This window comes from Trichomycterus rosablanca, chromosome 5 (assembly GCF_030014385.1).
Source record: "Trichomycterus rosablanca isolate fTriRos1 chromosome 5, fTriRos1.hap1, whole genome shotgun sequence".
NCBI lineage: Eukaryota > Metazoa > Chordata > Actinopteri > Siluriformes > Trichomycteridae > Trichomycterus > Trichomycterus rosablanca.
The window spans coordinates 19825602-19848277 of NC_085992.1; the positions used below are offsets into that span (position 1 = coordinate 19825602).

Consider the following 22676-nt stretch of genomic DNA (forward strand, 5'->3'; position numbering starts at 1 on the left):
TTTCCAAACCAAAAGTGTGATTAATAAGAAAGGTGATGGAACACAGTTGTAAACGTGCCTCAGAGTCCAGTCCTACTTAAATTAAATGTACAAATTTAATTAGGTTGGTCAGTGATTTTTTTTTTCTTGTTTTTTTCGTCAGAATTAACAAATAAAAGATTTACGTTTTTCTTGCATTTTACAAAATGTCCCAACTTTTCCAAAATAGGCTTTTTATGTTAATGACCAATAGACATGCACTTGCTGCTTTTGATTGTTCCATTATTGCTTTGCATACAGTGGGGCCAAAAAGTATTTAGTCAGCCACTGATTGTGCAGCTTCTCCTACTTAGAAAGATGAGAGAGGTCTGTAATTTTCATCATAGGTACACTTCAACTATGAGAGACAAAATGAGGGAAAAAAAATCCAGGAAATCACATTGTAGGATTTTTAAGTATTTGGTCAATAACAAAAGTTCAACTCAATACTTTGTAACATAACCTTTGTTGGCAATGACAGAGGTCAAACGTTTCCTGTAAGTCTTCACCAGGTTTGCACACACTGTAGCTGGTATTTTGGCCCATTCCTCCATGCAGATCTCCTCTAGAGCAGTGATGTTTTGGGGCTGTCGCTGGGCAACACGGACTCCACAAATTTTCTATGGGGTTGAGGTCTGGAGACTGGCTAGGCCACTCCAGGACCTTGAAATGCTTTTTACGGAGCCACTCCTTTGTTGCCCGAGCGGTGTGTTTGGGATTATTGTCATGCTGGAAGACCCAGCCACGTTCCATCTTCAATGCTTTCACTGATGGAAGGAGGTTTTGGCTTAAAATCTCACGATACATGGCCCCATTCATTTTTCCCTTAACACAGATCAGTCGTCCTGTCCCCTTTGCAGAAAAACAGCCCCAAAGCATGATGTTTCCACCCCCATGCTTCACAGTAGGTATGGTGTTTACTCAGCATTCTTCTTCCTCCAAACACGACGAGTTGAGTTTTTACCGAAAAGTTCCATTTTGGTTTCATCTGACCACATGATATTCTCCCAATCCTCTTCTGGATTATCCATAAGCTCTCTGGCAAACTTCAGACGGGCCTGGACATGTACTGGCTTAAGCAGGGGGACACGCCTGGCACTGCAGGATTTGAGTCCCTCTCGACGTAGTGTGTTACTGATGGTAGCCTTGGTACTTTGGTCCCAGCTCTCTGCAGGTCATTCATCAGGTCCCTCCGTGTAGTTCTGGGATTTTTGCTCACCGTTCTCATGATCATTTTGACCCCACGGAATGAGATCTTGACCCCAAGGGAGATTATCAATGGTCTTGTATGTCTTCCGTTTTCTTACAATTGCTCCCACAGTTGATTTATTCACACCAACCTGCTTGCCTATTGTAGATTCACTCTTCCCAGCCTGGTGCAGGTCTACAATTTTCTTCCTGGTGTCCTTCGACAGCTCTTTGGTCTTGGCCTTGGTTGAGTTTGGAGTCTGACTGAGGCTGTGGACAGGTGTCTTTTATACAGATAACGATGTCAAACAGGTGCCATTAATACAGGTAACGAGTGGAGGACAGAAGAGCTTCTTAAAGAAGAAGTTACAGGTCTGTGAGAGCCAGAAATCTTGCTTTTTTGTTATTGACCAAATACTTATTTTCCACCATCATTTACAAATAAATTCTTTAAAAATCCTACAGTGTGATTTCCTGGATTTTTTTTTCTCATTTTGTCTCTCATAGCTGAAGTGTACCTATGATGAAAATTACAGACCTCTCTCATCTTTCTAAGTAGGAGAACTTGCACAATCAGTGGCTGACTAAATACTTTTTGACCCCACTGTATATTTTTGGTTAGTTAGCTGATTAGTGTTTGTTACCCATATAAATCATCCAGACAGCAGATATTGTGGCAATTGGTCATGATTGGGCTTTAATCTGGACATTTCTAACCAGTAAAATGTTTTTATATATATATATATATATATACAGTATATACAGTGTATCACAAAAGTGAGTACACCGCTCACATTTCTGCAGATATTTAAGTATATCTTTTCATGGGACAACACTGACAAAATGACACTTTGACACAATGAAAAGTAGTCTCTGTGCAGCTTATATAACAGTGTAAATTTATTCTTCCCTCAAAATAACTCAATATACAGCCATTAATGTCTAAACCACCGGCAACAAAAGTGAGTACACCCCTAAGAGACTACACCCCTAAATGTCCAAATTGAGCACTGCTTGTCATTTTCCCTCCAAAATGTCATGTGATTTGTTAGTGTTACTAGGTCTCAGGTGTGCATAGGGAGCAGGTGTGTTCAATTTAGTAGTACAGCTCTCACACTCTCTCATACTGGTCACTGAAAGTTCCAACATGGCACCTCATGGCAAAGAACTCTCTGAGGCTCTAAAAAGACGAATTGTTGCGCTACATGAAGATGGCCAAGGCTACAAGAAGATTGCCAACACCCTGAAACTGAGCTGCAGCACAGTGGCCAAGATCATCCAGCGTTTTAAAAGAGCAGGGTCCACTCAGAACAGACCTCGCGTTGGTCGTCCAAAGAAGCTGAGTGCACGTGCTCAGCGTCACATCCAACTGCTGTCTTTGAAAGATAGGCGCAGGAGTGCTGTCAGCATTGCTGCAGAGATTGAAAAGGTGGGGGGTCAGCCTGTCAGTGCTCAGACCATATGCCGCACACTACATCAAATTGGTCTGCATGGCTTTCACCCCAGAAGGAAGCCTCTTCTGAAGTCTCTACACAAGAAAGCCCGCAAACAGTTTGCTGAAGACATGTCAACAAAGGACATGGATTACTGGAACCATGTCCTATGGTCTGATGAGACCAAGATTAATTTGTTTGGTTCAGATGGTCTCAAGCATGTGTGGCGGCAATCGGGTGAGGAGTACAAAGATAAGTGTGTCATGCCTACAGTCAAGCATGGTGGTGGGAATGCCATGGTCTGGGGCTGCATGAGTGCAGCAGGTGTTGGGGAGTTACATTTCATTGAGGGACACATGAACTCCAATATGTACTGTGAAATACTGAAGCAGAGCATGATCCCCTCCCTCCGGAAACTGGGTCGCAGGGCAGTGTTCCAGCATGATAATGACCCCAAACACACCTCTAAGACGACCACTGCTTTATTGAAGAGGCTGAGGGTAAAGGTGATGGACTGGCCAAGCATGTCTCCAGACCTAAACCCAATAGAACATCTTTGGGCCATCCTCAAGCGGAAGGTGGAGGAGCGCAAAGTCTCGAATATCCGCCAGCTCCGTGATGTCGTCATGGAGGAGTGGAAAAGCATTCCAGTGGCAACCTGTGAAGCTCTGGTAAACTCCATGCCCAGGAGAGTTAAGGCAGTTCTGGGAAATAATGGTGGCCACACAAAATATTGACACTTCAGGAACTTTCACTAAGGGGTGTACTCACTTTTGTTGCCGGTGGTTTAGACATTAATGGCTGTATATTGAGTTATTTTGAGGGAAGAATAAATGTACACTGTTATATAAGCTGCACACAGACTACTTTTCATTGTGTCAAAGTGTCATTTTGTCAGTGTTGTCCCATGAAAAGATATACTTAAATATCTGCAGAAATGTGAGGGGTGTACTCACTTTTGTGATACACTGTACATATGTGTTGGTGGTAAGTGTTCATAGAAAGACTTGGTTGGTAATTGACATTTTAGGCCATAACTGTTATAATTGATTTCTTTTTTGATTCTGTTTCTTGGTTGCTTAAGGCTGCAGAATAAACACAGAAGAGGCCTTTTATCTGTACGCAAATGGCCCTGATCTCACATCCATCATGCCATGCAAGTATGGAAAGCCCAGTGTGACATTTTCAAAGTATGTTACTCAGGAAGGGCTTCAGTGTGAACAGATTCGGGAGCTGCTGATGCGGAATTCTGAAGTAGACACATCACTTCTTATTGTAAGTTTAGAGGTAAAATTAGATAAATTGGAAAAAAAAGAACATTTGTTCATTTTACACTTTTTAAAGTTAATTAAGGCCACCTTGTAGGCTCTGAATAAATAAATGTGCATCTGAAATATATTCTGTGTAACATGGATACATGCACTGCCAGTTTAACATTTAAACACCCCTGTGCTTAATGTATAGAGAAACCACCGCAAGACTGGTACAAAAATGTCTGTTAGGTTGTTTATCTTATACATTAACAGTATGCAAAGCTGCTATTAAAATGCAACTTTAAAAAAGAGTAATCTCATTTTTAATTTTATCTAACTTCTTCATCAGGTGGTCAGGGTTGCAGTGGGTCTGGCACACCCTGAATATAAAATTGCAATTTTATTGTAAAATTGGAATTATGCCTTATGCTATTGGTTTTATACATGTGAATATGTATGTATATGTATATATAGACCTTTTTAGTCTATGCATTTTTTTATTTTTCTCCCAATCTAGTTATATCAAATTAACCAGTCGTATCTCTCCTTAACTGCTGTAGACACCTACTCTGATCGAGGAGGGCCTACCTAACACATGTCTTCTTTGACATGTGTGCAGTTGCCAGTTGCTTCTTTTCACCTGCCAGAGATAAGCAAAGGGCATGGTTGAATATAGAGAGTCACTGACCTCCATTATTCACAGATATAGCTAATTTAGGCACCTGGTCAATAGCACAGCTAAAATTCAAATTTAAAACTCAGCGGTGGTGGGCTAGTGCATTAAACTGCTGTGCCAACTAGGTACCCTTCAAATAGCCTTTTTAAAATCAGAATTGGTGGTACAGATTTTCACTTTGTGTTTTTTCTTTTTTCTAGGAAAACCTGGCTGTTGTCTATTCTCCCAGCAGCCCTTCTGTTTACACCATCTATGAGCCAGTGATTCGGCTAAAAGGACAGGCTAAAGTCCCTGTAGCATCCCAGAGGCCCTTCAGTGCTAAAGAAGTACATAGTTCTGTGCTGGAGGCTTCCTCATTCAAAAGTCTGCAGGCTTCACAGCCTTCTGGCCTCCATAACTGCCTACATAAGATCGGTGGCATTGGTGCATTTGTCTTCCTCTTTGCTCGGGTAATTGCTTTATAAACTGCTAATTAGCATGCTATTGCTTATAATTATGATTTAAATATAATGCACATAGAAGTATTGTATTTCTTATCTTTTGAAGGTGCTTATAGATCCCTTCCATGACACCTGGTAGAAAAGCCACAAAACCCAGCATAGCAATCTTTTTGTTAATAATCAGTACCCACACCTATATGAAACAAAACTAAATCAGATCAAGTCACATAAACTGCAAACAAAATTGAACCTAGGGGATATACACATCCAAAGGGACACTCAAACAAACACGCATAGGATACCCCAACTATAGCCTCATAAGACAAATGAAAATCATTTTTAACATTTTAAACCCAAAAACAAATTATGTGATTTACCAAAATACCATAATCTACACAGATGGCTGCTGAACAAAAGCACATGTGGGTGCAGTTTTTGTAACTACTGGCCATCAACACGACTCTATCTTCACCACAGAAGCTTATTCCTTGTTACACGCCATGGAATCCATACAACACTGCACCCACAAGGACTTCCTTAATCTGTTCCGACTCAACAATTAAAAATTTTGGAATCTCTTAAAACAGACCTCCCCACCATTGCTAATATTCCTGCAGAAGTAGAAAGCTACAAAACAATCATATGCTGGGTTCCTAGTCACAAGGAAACAACTTGCAAGGAAAATTACCTGCTGTATCCCAGCTTCTGACGCCTTTCATGTGATAAAAACATACTCAACAGTTACATAACAACCTGCACAAAGTCTCTCTAACGTTAAATGGGGAAGAAAAAACATTACTTCCCCAGCCAGATGTCACATCGGCCACAAAACATGTTAGACACCTTCTGACAGGACACAACAACCTGTCAAACATGCAACTGGCTACTCACTATAAAGTACATTCTAACTGACTGCCATTCATGTAGCCTCATGAGACTAATGTATTACAAATTAGAGAAACTAAAAGACATGTTCAAGAAAACACTTACCTAAAAAAAATCCTGGACTACTTGAAAACACCTTATATAGTTACTGTAGCAACATAATAACTGTATCTAAGACCAGCAATAATAAACAAGACCAACACTGATAAATGCCAACAAGAGTATGCTATGAAATGGCCCATTAATAATTACAATTATAGTAAAAAAAATAATAATAAAGTGTAAAATTAGAGGTTAGCATTTTTTTTGAAGAAAATGTGAGTGTGATTGCAGCTCAGCAGTGATATGTGTGGGGGCTTGAATACTTAATATGTGATTATGTGTATAAAATGATGTTGAACCCTGTTTTAATGTAAATCCTGTGTTAAGGTTTTCTTAGGTGGTTGCTAAGCTATAGATAAACAGAAGCTATGGTAACTTTGGAGTAGTTGAGGCTAAGGGGTTTTTTAACTGTTGGGGTTGATTAGGGTTAAGGGATAATTGGCTGTGTGGTAGTTGAGGTTGAGGGGTTATTAAGCTGTTGGTAATAGGGGTTGAGAAATAATTGGTTGTTGGGTAGTTTAGGCCGAGGGGTTATATAGCTGTTCATGTAGTTGTGGTAGAAGGGAATGAGGGAGAGAAGAGAGTATGTGCTTCCGTTGTGCGAAAACCATAAGTCAGATCTTTTTCAAAAGCACAAGCACACTATTTCCATATAGGATCTATGTTTGTGCCAAATTCCATAATTCTGCAACAAAACTGGACTGTGAATATTTGGAAATAGAACAATTATAATATGAAGAAAAACAGAACATTGACGTTGTCAAGCCAACATAATAATAATACTAATAATAAGACGAGAAATAAGAACAGAATGTTGGCTTTGTCAAGCCAGTAAAATAATGATAGTAAGACATCGTACAACAAAAGTGTGATTACTTAAGTGTGACTGCTTACTGCATTAAAATTAGTAAAAAAAAAAAAAGACGTCCTTGGGTGTTTCTTATTGTACCATTATTATAACACTAGCAAACCTCCCAAAGCATTAATATCAATTTAGATTTTTTTTTCTTATTTAAGCTAGTTAGGCTAATTTTCATTCATGTGTGAATGGTGATGTTATGGTTTTAATAAAACTTCTTCCCTTCATTACCTACTCCCTTTTCTTTCTGTCACACAGGTAGTGGAGTTACGTGATTGTGAGAAAATCCAGGCACTGGCACTGCAGGTCTTACTGTCTCTGGCTAAGCATAATCATCATCGTATACATGAGATGGAGTGTTGTCATGGGTACTCCATGATCCACCAGGTTCTTATGAAGACCAAGTGCATTGTTGGATATCATATCCTTAAGGTAGATATGCTATAGTTATTGTAGCAGTATCTTTTTAAGGTAATACTTAAAGCACAACATACATCTTTTGTTCACCATATTAAAGAAATACTTTGGAATTGCTTTAAAATTAGCAATTGTTTTAAAAGGTCAAATCAAATGTGCCAACTTCTTTAGCTGCTTTTGTCATTTTTAAAGCTTTGGGAACAAGCTTTTGTTTTCTGTCTCTGAAGAAATATGGCCTTTTTAACAAAATATAAAATTTATGCTTGGTTTACATGTTCTAAATAAAAGCGTAAACATGTTATAAAATTTTTTAATTTAAAGTAGTGTTAGGGAAGTGTAAAATTCACCGAAGCATATTTGGAGTGATGGGAGGCAACATTGACTTGCAAAATCCAACAATTGATTTACAACTATTTTATTTTTCCTCAAAACCAAACACTGTAACACAACACACAACACATAACACACAAAGCCAACCAATCATTACATGCTGCATAAATAAATGCAAAGCACTGCACTCTGGGAAAAGCAGAAGAAAAAAACGTTATTTGTTGTAGACCACATGCATATTCCTGCACAAAACCTCAGCATCATGCCTCTGGGCCAGCTCGTGCCATTGGACTACATCTACAACACAGGGAATCTCCCTTGCTAAACAATAAGGAAAGAATCCTATAACATGCTGAAATCAGCTTTGAATAGATTCCAATCCTATTTTGTCACATGCTGCATCCAGTGACTGGAGGAGATTTTCTTGGTATAGGGATTTTGGTCATACACCTTCCAAAAAAATCTTCAGTAGGATTAAGGGAGGCACACATTTATGAAACATAGGTTATCGGTAAATTATTCAGAAGTTATTGAATTTTGGTGAAATTTCACATTGTCCCGAATTACATACACAGGATGCTCGAGCTGCTTTGCTCATATCTGAGAACAGCATCTCGTCATTCAGAAATGTTAGAAGATGGCCCTAAAGTCACACGTTGGTGGTGCGACCTCTCCTTTTCCTCTTCGTGAGATTAAACCTTGCTTCATCCATATTTAAACATTCTCTACCCAAAACAAAAATAAACTGAAATTAGTTGTGAAAATGGCATAGCATGCCAGGCTGCATATCTCATACATGTGCTGCTTTACATACAATACAGTATAAATGCATTCAGTGCATTAGTACTGCAGATTTTTTGGACACGTAGTCCTGCTTTCCTCATACTCATTCCATGTACCAGAATATGGTCTATGATTGTTGGTCTATGATTGTTGCTCTGAATCCTTCTCTTTCTGTTCAGCCCTTCATTAAGGAAATCACAAATAACATTTATATTCTTTATATTCTATTTATTCTATTCTATTTACTAATTGGGTTTATCACATCACTGAATGGATATGTATGCTCAGTTTTGAGTGGTAGTGTGTTAACGAAGACAACAGTGTGTTAGTTGTGTTTAATATTTGGGGCCTGTGTGAGTCATTCTGGGTCAAATAGCACCACGCTGCTAAATGTGTTTTATGAATGAGAATGTGTTTAGAGTTAGATGATTTAGATTTGCTAATTGTGTTTAACCACATGAACAGTGTTTAAAGTTTTGCCTACTGTGTGATTCATAAAAAATTCGTCTTACAACCATCAAAACAACTTTATCATTGTAGCTTATTTGTTACATAAAGGCAAGAAGACATCATTGTACCACCACCAGCCTGAGCTGTAGGAAAAGGAAGGTTAAAAGAATAAAGATTAAAAATTTTTTTTTTTTTTAAAGATAAAAGATTAAAAGATTTAGCGTCACAACAGAAATCAATCAAATCAGAGCAATATTTAGTTGTTCAGTTTCAGTAAATGTATACAAACTGTAGCTTTTGATTTCTGAGATTTGACATGTGAGTTTTGAGATGTTTTTCTTCATGTTACAGCTGTAAAAGTGATTATTTGTGTTACCAGAGTTTTCTATAAGTTTGGACCTATTTGCCATTCGTTTGTGCGCTGTCTTAATTAAGCCTTTTTGTCTGCAGAACTACCTCTAACATGCCTCAGTAAAAGTCTGACAGATCACCTTTTTTTTTTCATTGTGAACATCTGTATAGGATGCTGCATGAAGTCATTACATAAATACAGACATTACATAAACATACAGGTCTTTCTGGAAAACTAATTGTAATTTAAAAAGCCCTACTAGAGCTTTTTAAGTCACTGACATGATGTCTACAGTTAACGTAAAATAGATAATCAAGAATTATTTAACTACAATAATTACTAATCAGTATTTAAAATGAATTGTATATATGCTCTATCCAGAATGGTAATGTATTTATTGAATTTCCATATTTTAGACTCTACTGGATGGGTGCTGCAGTGGCTCCATCCTGATGGTAACGAAAGATGGTCAGTGGCATCTAGACACAGAGACCACTGTTGTAGTGCAGGACCTAAGGTTGCTCTCTGAAATACTGCTGGACTGGAAGATATGGACTAAAGCTCAAGTACTCCTAATCACATACAGAAGCTTAAAATTTTTTTTTTTATTTAAGACAGGAAAATAATGCCAATTTCAACAGAAATACAAACCTCTAACATGGCCATTGTTTTGGTTTTGGCAGAGTGGGGTATGGGAGACTTTACTGGCTGCATTAGAGATTTTAATCAGAGTGCACCATCCTCAGCAGGCATTTAATATTCGACAGCTGCTCAAAGCCCAGGTGGTGCAGAGCTTTCTGCTTACCTGCCAGGTGCTACAGGTAAGACTGTCATAAAAAATGTAAATCAGTGGCAAACAACATTGATGCGAACATGGCAAACCTAAAAATGTATGGTTATATGTGCCCTGCAATGTGTGTGTGTATGTATATATATATATATATATGTACAGTGGTGCTTGAAAGTTTGTGAACCCTTTAGAATTTTCTATATTTCTGCATAAATATGACCTAAAACATCATCAGATTTTCACACAAGTCCTAAAAGTAGATAAAGAGAACCCAGTTAAACAAATGAGACAAAAATATTATACTTGGTCATTTATTTATTGAGGAAAATGATCCAATATTACATATTTGTGAGTGGCAAAAGTATGTGAACCTCTAGGATTCGCAGTTAATTTGAAGGTGAAATTAGAGTCAGGTGTTTTCAATCAATGGGATGACAATCAGGTGTGAGTGGGCACCCTGTTTTAATTAAAGAACAGGGATCTATCAAAGTCTGCTCTTCACAACACTTGTTTGTGGTAGTGTATCATGGCACGAACAAAGGAGATTTCTGAGGACCTCAGAAAAAGAGTTGTTGATGCTCATCAGGCTGGAAAAGGTTACAAAACCATCTCTAAAGAGTTTGGACTCCACCAATCCACAGTCAGACAGATTGTGTACAAATGGAGGAAATTCAAGACCATTGTTACCCTCCCCAGGAGTGGTCGACCAACAAAGATCACTCCAAGCAAGGCGTGTAATAGTCGGCGAGGTCACAAAGGACCCCAGGGTAACTTCTAAGCAACTGAAGGCCTCTGTCACATTGGCTAATGTTAATGTTCATGAGTCCACTATCAGGAGAACACTGAACAACAATGGTGTGCATGGCAGAGTTGCAAGGAGAAAGCCACTGCTCTCCAAAAAGAACATTGCTGCTCGTCTGCAGTTTGCTACAGATCACGTGGACAAGCCAGAAGGCTATTGGAAGAATGTTTTGTGGACGGATGAGACCAAAATAAAACTTTTTGGTTTAAATGAAAAGTGTTATGTTTGGAGAAACGAAAACACTGCATTCCAGCATAAGAACCTTATCCCATCTGTGAAACATGGTGGTGGTAGTATCATGGTTTGGGCCTGTTTTGCTGCATTTGGGCCAGGACGGCTTGCCATCATTGATGGAACAATGAATTCTGAATTATATCAGAGAATTCTTAAGGAAAATGTCAGGACATCTGTCCATGAACTGAATCTCAAGAGAAGGTGGGTCATGCTGAAAGACAACGACCCAGCCCCGGCTCTGGACTGCTTTGCTTGGGGGGGCAGTAAAACCTAATGAGGGGGCATGTTGATAGTCATGTTTTTGAAGCCAGAAATATATTCAAGGCTTGATTTGTGCATGAATGATGACAGCCAAGCTATTGATACTGGCTTAAAGTGATGTATGAGGTAAAGAAATAAAAATGCATGTTTTCGAACTTAAACTTAAAACCCAATGATTAAAAAATACATGTTGATTATGTAAATGGAGAAAAAAGATTATCTAATTGTATTTCATTTTAATACGCCCCCTTAATTAAATTGCCATTACTAATAGAACAACTCTATTTCTTGAAAGGCTTTAATACAAATTTAAGTCAAAGCTGACAAATGTACCTACACACAGACTGAGAATATTCAAACGTGGAAATAGGAATGAGTGAGAATATTTATATTATTGGGAAATTAAAATATAAAGAAAACAAAAGAATACTAATTCTGTAAAAAAAAAGTGTTTACCAGTATACCTGCCTCTCGCTCACACTAACAGAACATATACTGCCGAACTGAACTGTTTGGGGCAGTCTGCCGATTTTTATATGACTCAAAGAGCCAATCAGGAATAAGCAAGGAAATATCTTCACACTGTAAAACAAAATGCATTTTTGTGATTGGTTCAGAGATAATTTTAAAAATAGCCGTTGCTTGCATTGTGCTTGGGGGGGCAAAGACACAATTTGGGGGGGCAATGCCCCCCTGAGCCCCCCCCCTAGCGCCGGCCCTGCAACGACCCTAAGCACACAAGTCGTTCTACTAAGAATGGTTAAAGAAGAATAAAGTTAATGTTTTGGAATGGCCAAGTCAAAGTCCTGACCTTAATCCAATCGAAATGTTGTGGAAGGACCTGAAGTGAGCAGTTAATGTGAGGAAACCGACCAACATCCCAGAGTTGAAGCTGTACTGTACGGAGGAATGGGCTAAAATTCCTCCAAGCCGGTGTGCAGGACTGATCAACAGTAACCGGAAACGTTTAGTTGCAGTTATTGCTGCAAAGAGGGGTCACACCAGATACTGAAAGCAAAGGTTCACATACTTTTGCCATTCACAAATATATAATATTGGATCATTTTTCTCAATAAATAAATGACCAAGTATAATATTTTTGTCTCATTTGTTTAACTGGGTTCTCTTTATCTACTTTTAGAACTTGTGTGAAAATCTGATGATGTTTTAGGTCATATTTATGCAGAAATATAGAAAATTCTAAAGGGTTCACAAACTTTCAAGCACCACTATATATATATATATATATATATATATATATATATATATATATACACACAGTATATATATATATATACACACAGTATATATATACAGTGTATCACAAAAGTGAGTACACCCCTCACATTTCTGCAGATATTTAAGTATATCTTTTCATGGGACAACACTGACAAAATGACACTTTGACACAATGAAAAGTAGTCTGTGTGCAGCTTATATAACAGTGTAAATTTATTCTTCCCTCAAAATAACTCAATATACAGCCATTAATGTCTAAACCACTGGCAACAAAAGTGAGTACACCCCTAAGAGACTACACCCCTAAATGTCCAAATTGAGCACTGCTTGTCATTTTCCATCCAAAATGTCATGTGATTTGTTAGTGTTACTAGGTCTCAGGTGTGCATAGGGAGCAGGTGTGTTCAATTTAGTAGTACAGCTCTCACACTCTCTCATACTGGTCACTGAAAGTTCCAACATGGCACCTCATGGCAAAGAACTCTCTGAGGATCTTAAAAGACGAATTGTTGCGCTACATGAAGATGGCCAAGGCTACAAGAAGATTGCCAACACCCTGAAACTGAGCTGCAGCACAGTGGCCAAGATCATCCAGCGTTTTAAAAGAGCAGGGTCCACTCAGAACAGACCTCGCGTTGGTCGTCCACAGAAGCTGAGTGCACGTGCTCAGCGTCACATCCAACTGCTGTCTTTGAAAGATAGGCGCAGGAGTGCTGTCAGCATTGCTGCAGAGATTGAAAAGGTGGGGGGTCAGCCTGTCAGTGCTCAGACCATACGCCGCACACTACATCAAATTGGTCTGCATGGCTGTCACCCCAGAAGGAAGCCTCTTCTGAAGTCTCTACACAAGAAAGCCCGCAAATAGTTTGCTGAAGACATGTCAACAAAGGACATGGATTACTGGAACCATGTCCTATGGTCTGATGAGACCAAGATTAATTTGTTTGGTTCAGATGGTCTCAAGCATGTGTGGCGGCAATCAGGTGAGGAGTACAAAGATAAGTGTGTCATGCCTACAGTCAAGCATGGTGGTGGGAATGCCATGGTCTGGGGCTGCATGAGTGCAGCAGGTGTTGGGGAGTTACATTTCATTGAGGGACACATGAACTCCAATATGTACTGTGAAATACTGAAGCAGAGCATGATCCCCTCCCTCCGGAAACTGGGTCGCAGGGCAGTGTTCCAGCATGATAATGACCCCAAACACACCTCTAAGACGACTACTGCTTTATTGAAGAGGCTGAGGGTAAAGGTGATGGACTGGCCAAGCATGTCTCCAGACCTAAACCCAATAGAACATCTTTGGGGCATCCTCAAGCGGAAGGTGGAGGAGCGCAAAGTCTCGAATATCCGCCAGCTCCGTGATGTCGTCATGGAGGAGTGGAAAAGCATTCCAGTGGCAACCTGTGAAGCTCTGGTAAACTCCATGCCCAGGAGAGTTAAGGCAGTTCTGGGAAATAATGGTGGCCACACAAAATATTGACACTTCAGGAACTTTCACTAAGGGGTGTACTCACTTTTGTTGCCGGTGGTTTAGACATTAATGGCTGTATATTGAGTTATTTTGAGGGACGAATAAATTTACACTGTTATATAAGCTGCACACAGTCTACTTTTCATTGTGTCAAAGTGTCATTTTGTCAGTGTTGTCCCATGAAAAGATATACTTAAATATCTGCAGAAATGTGAGGGGTGTACTCACTTTTGTGATACACTGTATATATATATATACACAGTATATATATATATATATATATATATATATATATATATGTATATATATATATATATATACAGTGTATCACAAAAGTGAGTACACCCCTCACATTTCTGCAAATATTTCATTATATCTTTTCATGGGACAACACTATAGACATGAAACTTGGATATAACTTAGAGTAGTCAGTGTACAGCTTGTATAGCAGTGTAGATTTACTGTCTTCTGAAAATGACTCAACACACAGCCATTAATGTCTAAATAGCTGGCAACATAAGTGAGTACACCCCACAGTGAACATGTCCAAATTGTGCCCAAATGTGTCGTTGTCCCTCCCTGGTGTAATGTGTCAAGGTCCCAGGTGTAAATGGGGAGCAGGGCTGTTAAATTTGGTGTTTTGGGTACAATTCTCTCATACTGGCCACTGGATATTCAACATGGCACCTCATGGCAAAGAACTCTCTGAGGATGTGAGAAATAGAATTGTTGCTCTCCACAAAGAAGGCCTGGGCTATAAGAAGATTGCTAACACCCTGAAACTGAGCTACAGCATGGTGGCCAAGGTCATACAGCGGTTTTCCAGGACAGGTTCCACTCGGAACAGGCTTCGCCAGGGTCGACCAAAGAAGTTGAGTCCACGTGTTCGGCGTCATATCCAGAGGTTGGCTTTAAAAAATAGACACGAGTGCTGCCAGCATTGCTGCAGAGGTTGAAGACGTGGGAGGTCAGCCTGTCAGTGCTCAGACCATACACCGCACACTGCATCAACTCGGTCTGCATGGTCGTCATCCCAGAAGGAAGCTGACGCACAAGAAAGCCTGCAAACAGTTTGCTGAAGACAAGCAGTCCAAGAACATGGATTACTGGAATGCCCTGTGGTCTGACGAGACCAAGATAAACTTGTTTGGCTCAGATGGTGTCCAGCATGTGTGGCGGCGCCCTGGTGAGAAGTACCAAGACAACTGTATCTTGCCTACAGTCAAGCATGGTGGTGGTAGCATCATGGTCTTGGGCTGCATGAGTGTTGCTGGCACTGGGGAGCTGCGGTTCATTGAGGGAAACATGAATTCCAACATGTACTGTGACATTCTGAAACAGAGCATGATCCCCTCCCTTCAAAAACTGGGCCTCATGGCAGTTTTCCAACAGGATAACGACCCCATACACAACCTCCAAGATGACAACTGCCTTGCTGAGGAAGCTGAAGGTAAAGGTGATGGACTAAACCCAATTGAGCACCTGTGGCGCATCCTCAAGTGGAAGGTGGAGGAGTTCAAGGTGTCTAACATCCACCAGCTCCGTGATGTCATCATGGAGGAGTGGAAGAGGATTCCAGTAGCAACCTGTGCAGCTCTGGTGAATTCCATGCCCAGGAGGGTTAAGGCAGTGCTGGATAATAATGGTGGTCACACAAAATATTGACACTTTGGGCACAATTTGGACATGTTCACTGTGGGGTGTACTCACTTATGTTGCCAGCCATTTAGACATTAATGGCTGTGTGTTGAGTTATTTTCAGAAGACAGTAAATCTACACTGCTATACAAGTTGTACACTGACTACTCTAAGTTATATCCAAGTTTCATGTCTATAGTGTTGTCCCATGAAAAGATATAATGAAATATTTGCAGAAATGTGAGGGGTGTACTCACTTTTGTGATACACTGTATATATGTATATTTATGACCCTTTTTTATTTCCTCCATTTGTACAGGAAAATCAAGATGAGCATCTCATTTCCATCCCACAGGGAGTGTGCCTCTCCTTCATTAAAATTATTCAAGAAGTGCTAGGTTCCCCTCCAGACCTGAAGCTCCTGCGTTTGCTTTACCACTTTCTGCTAGCTGTACATCCACCTACGAACACATATGTGTGCCACACTCCCTCCAGCTTTTACTTTTACCTGCACATTGGTGGGTAAACTGTATTAGTGTATAAATGAATGAAAAGATAATTATGTTATTGCTTGAAAGAGGTAGCACTATAATTAACACATTTAGTGTTTAAAGTACTCCACTTTACTTAAACATTTTTTTAAACAGTATATATCAGTGTTCAAGTGTTTTGCTGCATTAAGTCATGTTATCTGTTTCTAATGTGTCAATAATGCAAGAAAGCCTAACATGAAAGTCTTTTATGTATACTTAAGTAGGGGATGATTTTAGTAATGCAGTAGGTGTAAGTAGCGACTTGTTGGACTGGAGGGGGTGTGTTTGGCTTTTTTTTTTTTCCAGCTTAGTCTTTTTTTAAATTCACGCTGCTACTCTGGCCAAATATTGCACACCTCCTCCAACAAGCACAAAGTCAATGACCACATCTTTTTACCAATCGCTGGCAGATTATTACAGAGAATCATAATATGTATATTAATTTACATTACAATTCATACTCATTGCTTTGACCACAGCAGTAAAACAACACTTCTTAAATTTATTTTGTGTATCATATCTGTGTACCTATGTATCTCAGATGGTAAGCTGTTCCAGGATAAAGTTCAGTCCATGATGTACTTGCGTCAGTCCAGCAGTGGAGGAAAGTCTACCTGCAGCTCTGTGGTCTCGCTCTCCCCAACTTTTACTGAAAAAAGTACTGAAATACGAGCTGAGGGTAAGGTATTTTTAATGACATTTTAACAGGGCTGTGGTATCTCAATAGTTAGGATATTGGGCTATCAGAAAAATTTGCCTTTTAAGCAGTGGCCTTAAAACTCTATTTCTTGGATTGTATTTAGTCACAATTGTACGTTGCTTTGCTAAATGTACAACCCAACCCCAAATTAGCAAAAAGTTGGGACAGTATGAAAATTGTACAAATGCAGTGTTTCTTACATTTACTTTTTTTTAGTGCAGACAATATGAACCCAAGGTATTTTATAATTTGTCTGGTCAACTTCTATTTATCTGTTAATGTACATTCATTCCTGCATATAAGGAATAAGTTGGTATGGGGGCAATTTAGGGCAAATGATTGGGTAAAAATGTCAACAGGTGACTGTAATCATGATTTGGAACAAATGCAGAATTCAAGTCTTCTGAGGAGCAAAGATGGGCGGAGGATCTCCAGTTTGTTAACAAATGCATGATAAAATTGTTGAAATGTTGAAAAACAATGTTGCTTAATGAACGATTGGAAGGTATCGGCATATTCGGAATTTTACAGTGCATAATTCAAGGAATCTGGAGTAATTTCAGTGCATAAAGGACATGGGCACAAGCCTTAGCTGAACTTTTGTAATCTTCCATCCTTCAGAAGCACGGCATAAAAAAAATTCATCAATATCTGATATAACCACAGGGGCAAAGGATTACTTTGGCAAACCTTGGTTAAGCACTACATTACAGAGTTACATTCACAAATGCCACTTAAAACTTTACTGTGCAAAAAAAGAAACCTTATGTGTACCATCTCCAGATGTGGCATCAATTTCACTAGGCTCTGAGGCATATGGGATTGACCATCTCACAGTTGAATCGTGTGTTGTAGTCAGATAAATTCCAGAACTTTTTTGGAATTTCTTCTACACACTTCTGTGATGGCAGCATTAATGCAGAAAAGTATTTTGAGATTGTAAAGCAACATGCTTCCTTCACAGCGGCATCTTTTCCAGGGACGTCCATGCATTTTAACAAGACAATGCAAAACTGCTTGCTACACACATTACAAAGGCATGGCCATGGAAGAAAGAGGGTACTGGTACTGGAGTGTCCTGCCTGTTATCCTAACCTGTCCCCAGTAGAGAATTTTGACATCAATGGTACCTTCACACATATGCAAGTCACTCATGCCATGGGCACTGATCCACGACCATACCAGGACAGATGTTGACTTTTGCAGCTTTTGCGGATAACAGTATGGATGGTCCTTTTCATCTTTGGCATAATGAACTGTGTGTCTGTTGAAGCTGAAATGTTGACTCATCTGCTGACAGCACACATTTCCATTGTCTTTTGATTCATCCGAGATGAGATCAGACCTAGAGAACTAGTCCTTTCTTGAGGCATCAGTGGACTGTGTTAAGTAATAAAGGTGTACCAAAGTAATCCAGAGCCCATGTGGCTATACTTAAAACACGATTTTTCATGCAATGTCATCTTAGGGTTCAAAGGTCAAGCACTTTCAGCTATGGTTTCTAGCCATGGAGAGCCACAGTATGACAATCCATGTGCAGATTTCAGGACCAGTCCTGGAGATCACATATTGTATTACCCCAACAAACCCTCCCTCCCTCAAACATGATCAATTGTGTTTGTGTGGACAGCCAGGTCAAACTCCTAAATTCAAACACTCTGCAGTGGTGTGCTACCCGTTAGATCCCGATCACCCAGTATTACAAATTTTTAAACCAGTTATAATTAAAGTAAATGTAAAACAGAATCTGTAGTTGTAATTCCTGTTTGATTGTCTCTTAGAATACACTATACACATTTTATATTATATACAGGGGTTGGACAAAATAACTGAAACACCTGTCATTTTAGTGTGGGAGGTTTCATGGCTAAATTGGACCAGTCTGGTGGCCAATCTTCATTAATTGCACATTGCACCAGTAAGAGCAGAGTGTGAAGGTTCAATTAGCAGGGTAAGAGCACAGTTTTGCTCAAAATATTGCAATGCACACAACATTATGGGTGACATACCAGAGTTCAAAAGAGGACAAATTGTTGGTGCACGTCTTGCTGGCGCATCTGTGACCAAGACAGCAAGTCTTTGTGATGTATCAAGAGCCACGGTATCCAGGGTAATGTCAGCATACCACCAAGAAGGACAAACCACATCCAACAGGATTAACTGTGGACGCAAGAGGAAGCTGTCTGAAAGGGATGTTCGGGTGCTAACCCGGATTGTATCCAAAAAACATAAAACCACGGCTGCCCAAATTACGGCAGAATTAAATGTGCACCTCAACTCTCCTGTTTCCACCAGAACTGTCCGTCGGGAGCTTCACAGGGTCAATATACACGGCCGGGCTGCTATAGCCAAACCTTTGGTCACTCGTGCCAATGCCAAACGTCGGTTTCAATGGTGCAAGGAGCGCAAATCTTGGGCTGTGGACAATGTGAAACATGTATTGTTCTCTGATGAGTCCACCTTTACTGTTTTCCCCACATCCGGGAGAGTTACGGTGTGGAGAAGCCCCAAAGAAGCGTACCACCCAGACTGTTGCATGCCCAGAGTGAAGCATGGGGGTGGATCAGTGATGGTTTGGGCTGCCATATCATGGCATTCCCTTGGCCCAATACTTGTGCTAGATGGGCGCGTCACTGCCAAGGACTACCGAACCATTCTGGAGGACCATGTGCATCCAATGGCGGTGCCGTGTATCAGGATGACAATGCACCAATACACACAGCAAGACTGGTGAAAGATTGGTTTGATGAACATGAAAGTGAAGTTGAACATCTCCCATGGCCTGCACAGTCACCAGATCTAAATATTATTGAGCCACTTTGGGGTGTTTTGGAGAAGCGCGTCAGGAAACGTTTTCCTCCACCAGCATCACGTAGTGACCTGGCCACTATCCTGCAAGAAGAATGGCTTAAAATCCCTCTGACCACTGTGCAGGACTTGTATATGTCATTTCCAAGACGAATTGACGCTGTATTGGCCGCAAAAGGAGGCCCTACACCATACTAATAAATTATTGTGGTCTAAAACCAGGTGTTTCAGTTATTTTGTCCAACCCCTGTAAGTGAGCAAATGAAAGCTATGCTATGTTGCAACACTAAACTAAAGGTGTCAATTATTACAGGACATCCACCTCCTACTCCAGACATAGGAGCTGACACCATCTCTCTCCTACTCCCAAAAAGCTCTTCTCCTTCTCCTTACTCTTTGCCAGCTCTCACAGCCTGCCAGGATCAGCATGCTTCGTGTAAAATAGTCTCTAGACCACCGGAGCTAGATAAGGCTGTTTCACTGACTACCCAGCACAACCCTGGCAGTACAGAGACACTGAGGTATGGAGATGAGCAGCTCCTCAGCAGCTGTGAATCTGTCAAGACTATCTGTGAGTCTCAGGATGCAATTGAAGAGGTTCCTTGCACAGCTTCTGACAGTTTTGAAAAGGAGCGTGAAGTTGGAGTAGAACAAGAACCCAGTGCCAGCACTGAATTAGCTGGAGAGGAGGCCCTGCGAAGGCCAGACAGCCTGAAAGGCATCCAGTCGTTTCAAAGAAGCCACAGTGAACTAGCCAGTCTGGGTCTTGCCTTTCCAGCACAGAACAGCTCTATGGCCATAGCTCGTTGGCCCAGTGTAACTGATCGCCCAGCTCCATGTGATGACTGGGAGAGCTACACCTATTCACCTGGCTACGACCAAGCACGCAACAGGAGTAACTCCACCATTGAAAGGTAAAATCCATGTAAACCATTTTGTGAATCCAATTAGGTGGAAACTGCTGCATAATATCAATGAGTAATAATTAATTAATTTAATCCTTAATGAATTAGATGGGCATCATACCAGAATAAAACAGAATTATGCTTTTATTTAATTAACAAAATAAATAAAACAAAGATACACTATATGGTCAAAGACATGCAAAAATCCCCTATTATTAGGTGTGAAAAGTAACTGTGCACTAAACTGGTTGCACAATAGTTGTTAGCAGTGATGTGCATCAAGGAATTCAATTTAAAAATTAACCTTTTTTGGGGGGGTTTTTATGTTTGGCAATGCAATAGGTATTGCACTATTTAATATTTAGGGCCAGTGATAGCTCAGTGGTTAAGGTACTGGACTAGTAAACAGAAGGTTGCCGCCACCACCAAGTTGCCACTGTTGGGTCCCTGAGCACGGCCCTTAACCCTCAATTGCTCATTGTGTTCTGCTCATTGTGTAAGTCGCTTTGGATAAAAGCGTCTGCTAAATGCTGAAAATGTAAAATGTAGAATAATTCTAGCCTCGCATTTAACATGAGGCATACAGGACCAATAGGAGGGCTTAGTTTTCATTTAATTTAAACACTGAGTAAAATGCATGAATACCTTAAAAAGGGTGCCAATCCATTCGGGGCCTCAGCCAACCTCACCTCCGACCTAGCCAATCATGTCTGTTTAGATGGCTGGCTGATAAAACCTCTGAGATTCAAACCTGGATCTCAGTGGTAGTAGGCTAGCATAACAGACCACTGCACCACCCGAATGCAAAGGCTGGGTTTATTATTGTTAACTAATTAATTAAAAGTTGTTGCTTGGTTTATTTTTTTAATTAGCACTATTAAGCCTTTTTTTAACTTCAAAATCTGAATGTATGCAGGTCTGCCATTAGCAGCCTGCAACACTTGGAGGTGTGGTTCATCCTTCTATGGCATTATTTCTATAAATGCATTTGTGTTGTTGTTTGACTGGCTTTCAGCTGGCTGTCATGCTGCCTCACTGATAAAAAAGATTAAGAACTATTTCTAAAATGTCACACTTCCAAAACACATAGACATGCAACATATATGCTGGAAGACCTGTGGGATAGAATATTTACCAGCATCGTAACTTACAGGCAAATACATGTGTGTATTTTGCATGTTTTTGTCAAGGTCGGGTTCAGAGGACTGCTTGATTCTGATTTGCTGTGGACTTTATGAGCTACTCAGAGGTGTTCTGCTGCTATTGCCAGATGTCATGCTGGAGGAGGTGATGGACAAACTGATTCAGCCAGAGGCCCTCATTGTCCTGGTCAACCACTCATCTCCTCTCATTCAACAAGGTGTCATAAAGGTGCTCACTTCATATTGTTTTATATCAGTGTAATAAATCTATCAGAAGCTGATGCTTTAGAATCATCAAATTTGGTTCATTAACTGTGCAAGTAAAATTCCGGCAGCTTGCATGAATAGACTGCTATGTCAGTTTGGGATGGGGTATTAAAGATGTTTGGTAGTACAAAATCCTTAATGTGATTAAAAATTCATGTTAAATTTCATGTTAAAGTGAAAAGTAAAATACTTGTCAAACAATTAGAAAGTAAATTTTAAAAGAATATTTTAATTATTTTTTTTAAATAAGGTTAAAAAAAGGTTATGGTTTAGTGTACTGGTACAGTGTAGTCCCTCCCAGAAATTCCACACTGCTAATTATTAAAAGCCCTAGTCTACTCTGAAGTCAGTACCTGTCTCTCGTTGGGTTTCCAGTCACTGGGGTTTTGGTAGGTAAGCAGATGTTTTGTAAACCCAATAATATGGCACAGACATGGCTATTTAAGCTAATTAAATGCTAAGCTAATTATTTACAATTCCTGTTTGTGAATTTACTGCCACTTGCACAACCCCCACTTTGTTTAAAATGTGTCCAGTCACCTGGCAGTATTGGGTTTCCACAAAGGGCCGTATCGCTTTTTTTTTGGTAAAAATGTAAACACCAAGAGTCTTGGATAGCAATAGAATGTTGCTTTATAAATCTTGCATAAAAGTTTGAAAGATGACAAAAACATTTGTGATGCACATCAATATTTCA

General features: G+C 39.9%; 1 protein-coding gene across 5 annotated transcripts in view; it reads left to right on the forward strand.

The window, feature by feature from the left end:
* Nucleotides 1-22676, forward strand: part of lyst (lysosomal trafficking regulator) — a 121752-nt gene that overhangs the window by 62819 nt on the left and 36257 nt on the right. For all 5 annotated transcript variants that reach the window (XM_062995816.1, XM_062995818.1, XM_062995819.1 and 2 more), the window contains exons 17-25: nucleotides 3724-3914; nucleotides 4769-5017; nucleotides 7113-7286; nucleotides 9603-9752; nucleotides 9870-10007; nucleotides 15944-16142; nucleotides 16699-16836; nucleotides 19979-20579; nucleotides 21761-21941. In XM_062995816.1, coding sequence (XP_062851886.1) covers nucleotides 3724-3914; nucleotides 4769-5017; nucleotides 7113-7286; nucleotides 9603-9752; nucleotides 9870-10007; nucleotides 15944-16142; nucleotides 16699-16836; nucleotides 19979-20579; nucleotides 21761-21941 — 2021 coding nt within the window. The remainder of the gene's footprint in view (nucleotides 1-3723; nucleotides 3915-4768; nucleotides 5018-7112; nucleotides 7287-9602; nucleotides 9753-9869; nucleotides 10008-15943; nucleotides 16143-16698; nucleotides 16837-19978; nucleotides 20580-21760; nucleotides 21942-22676) is intronic.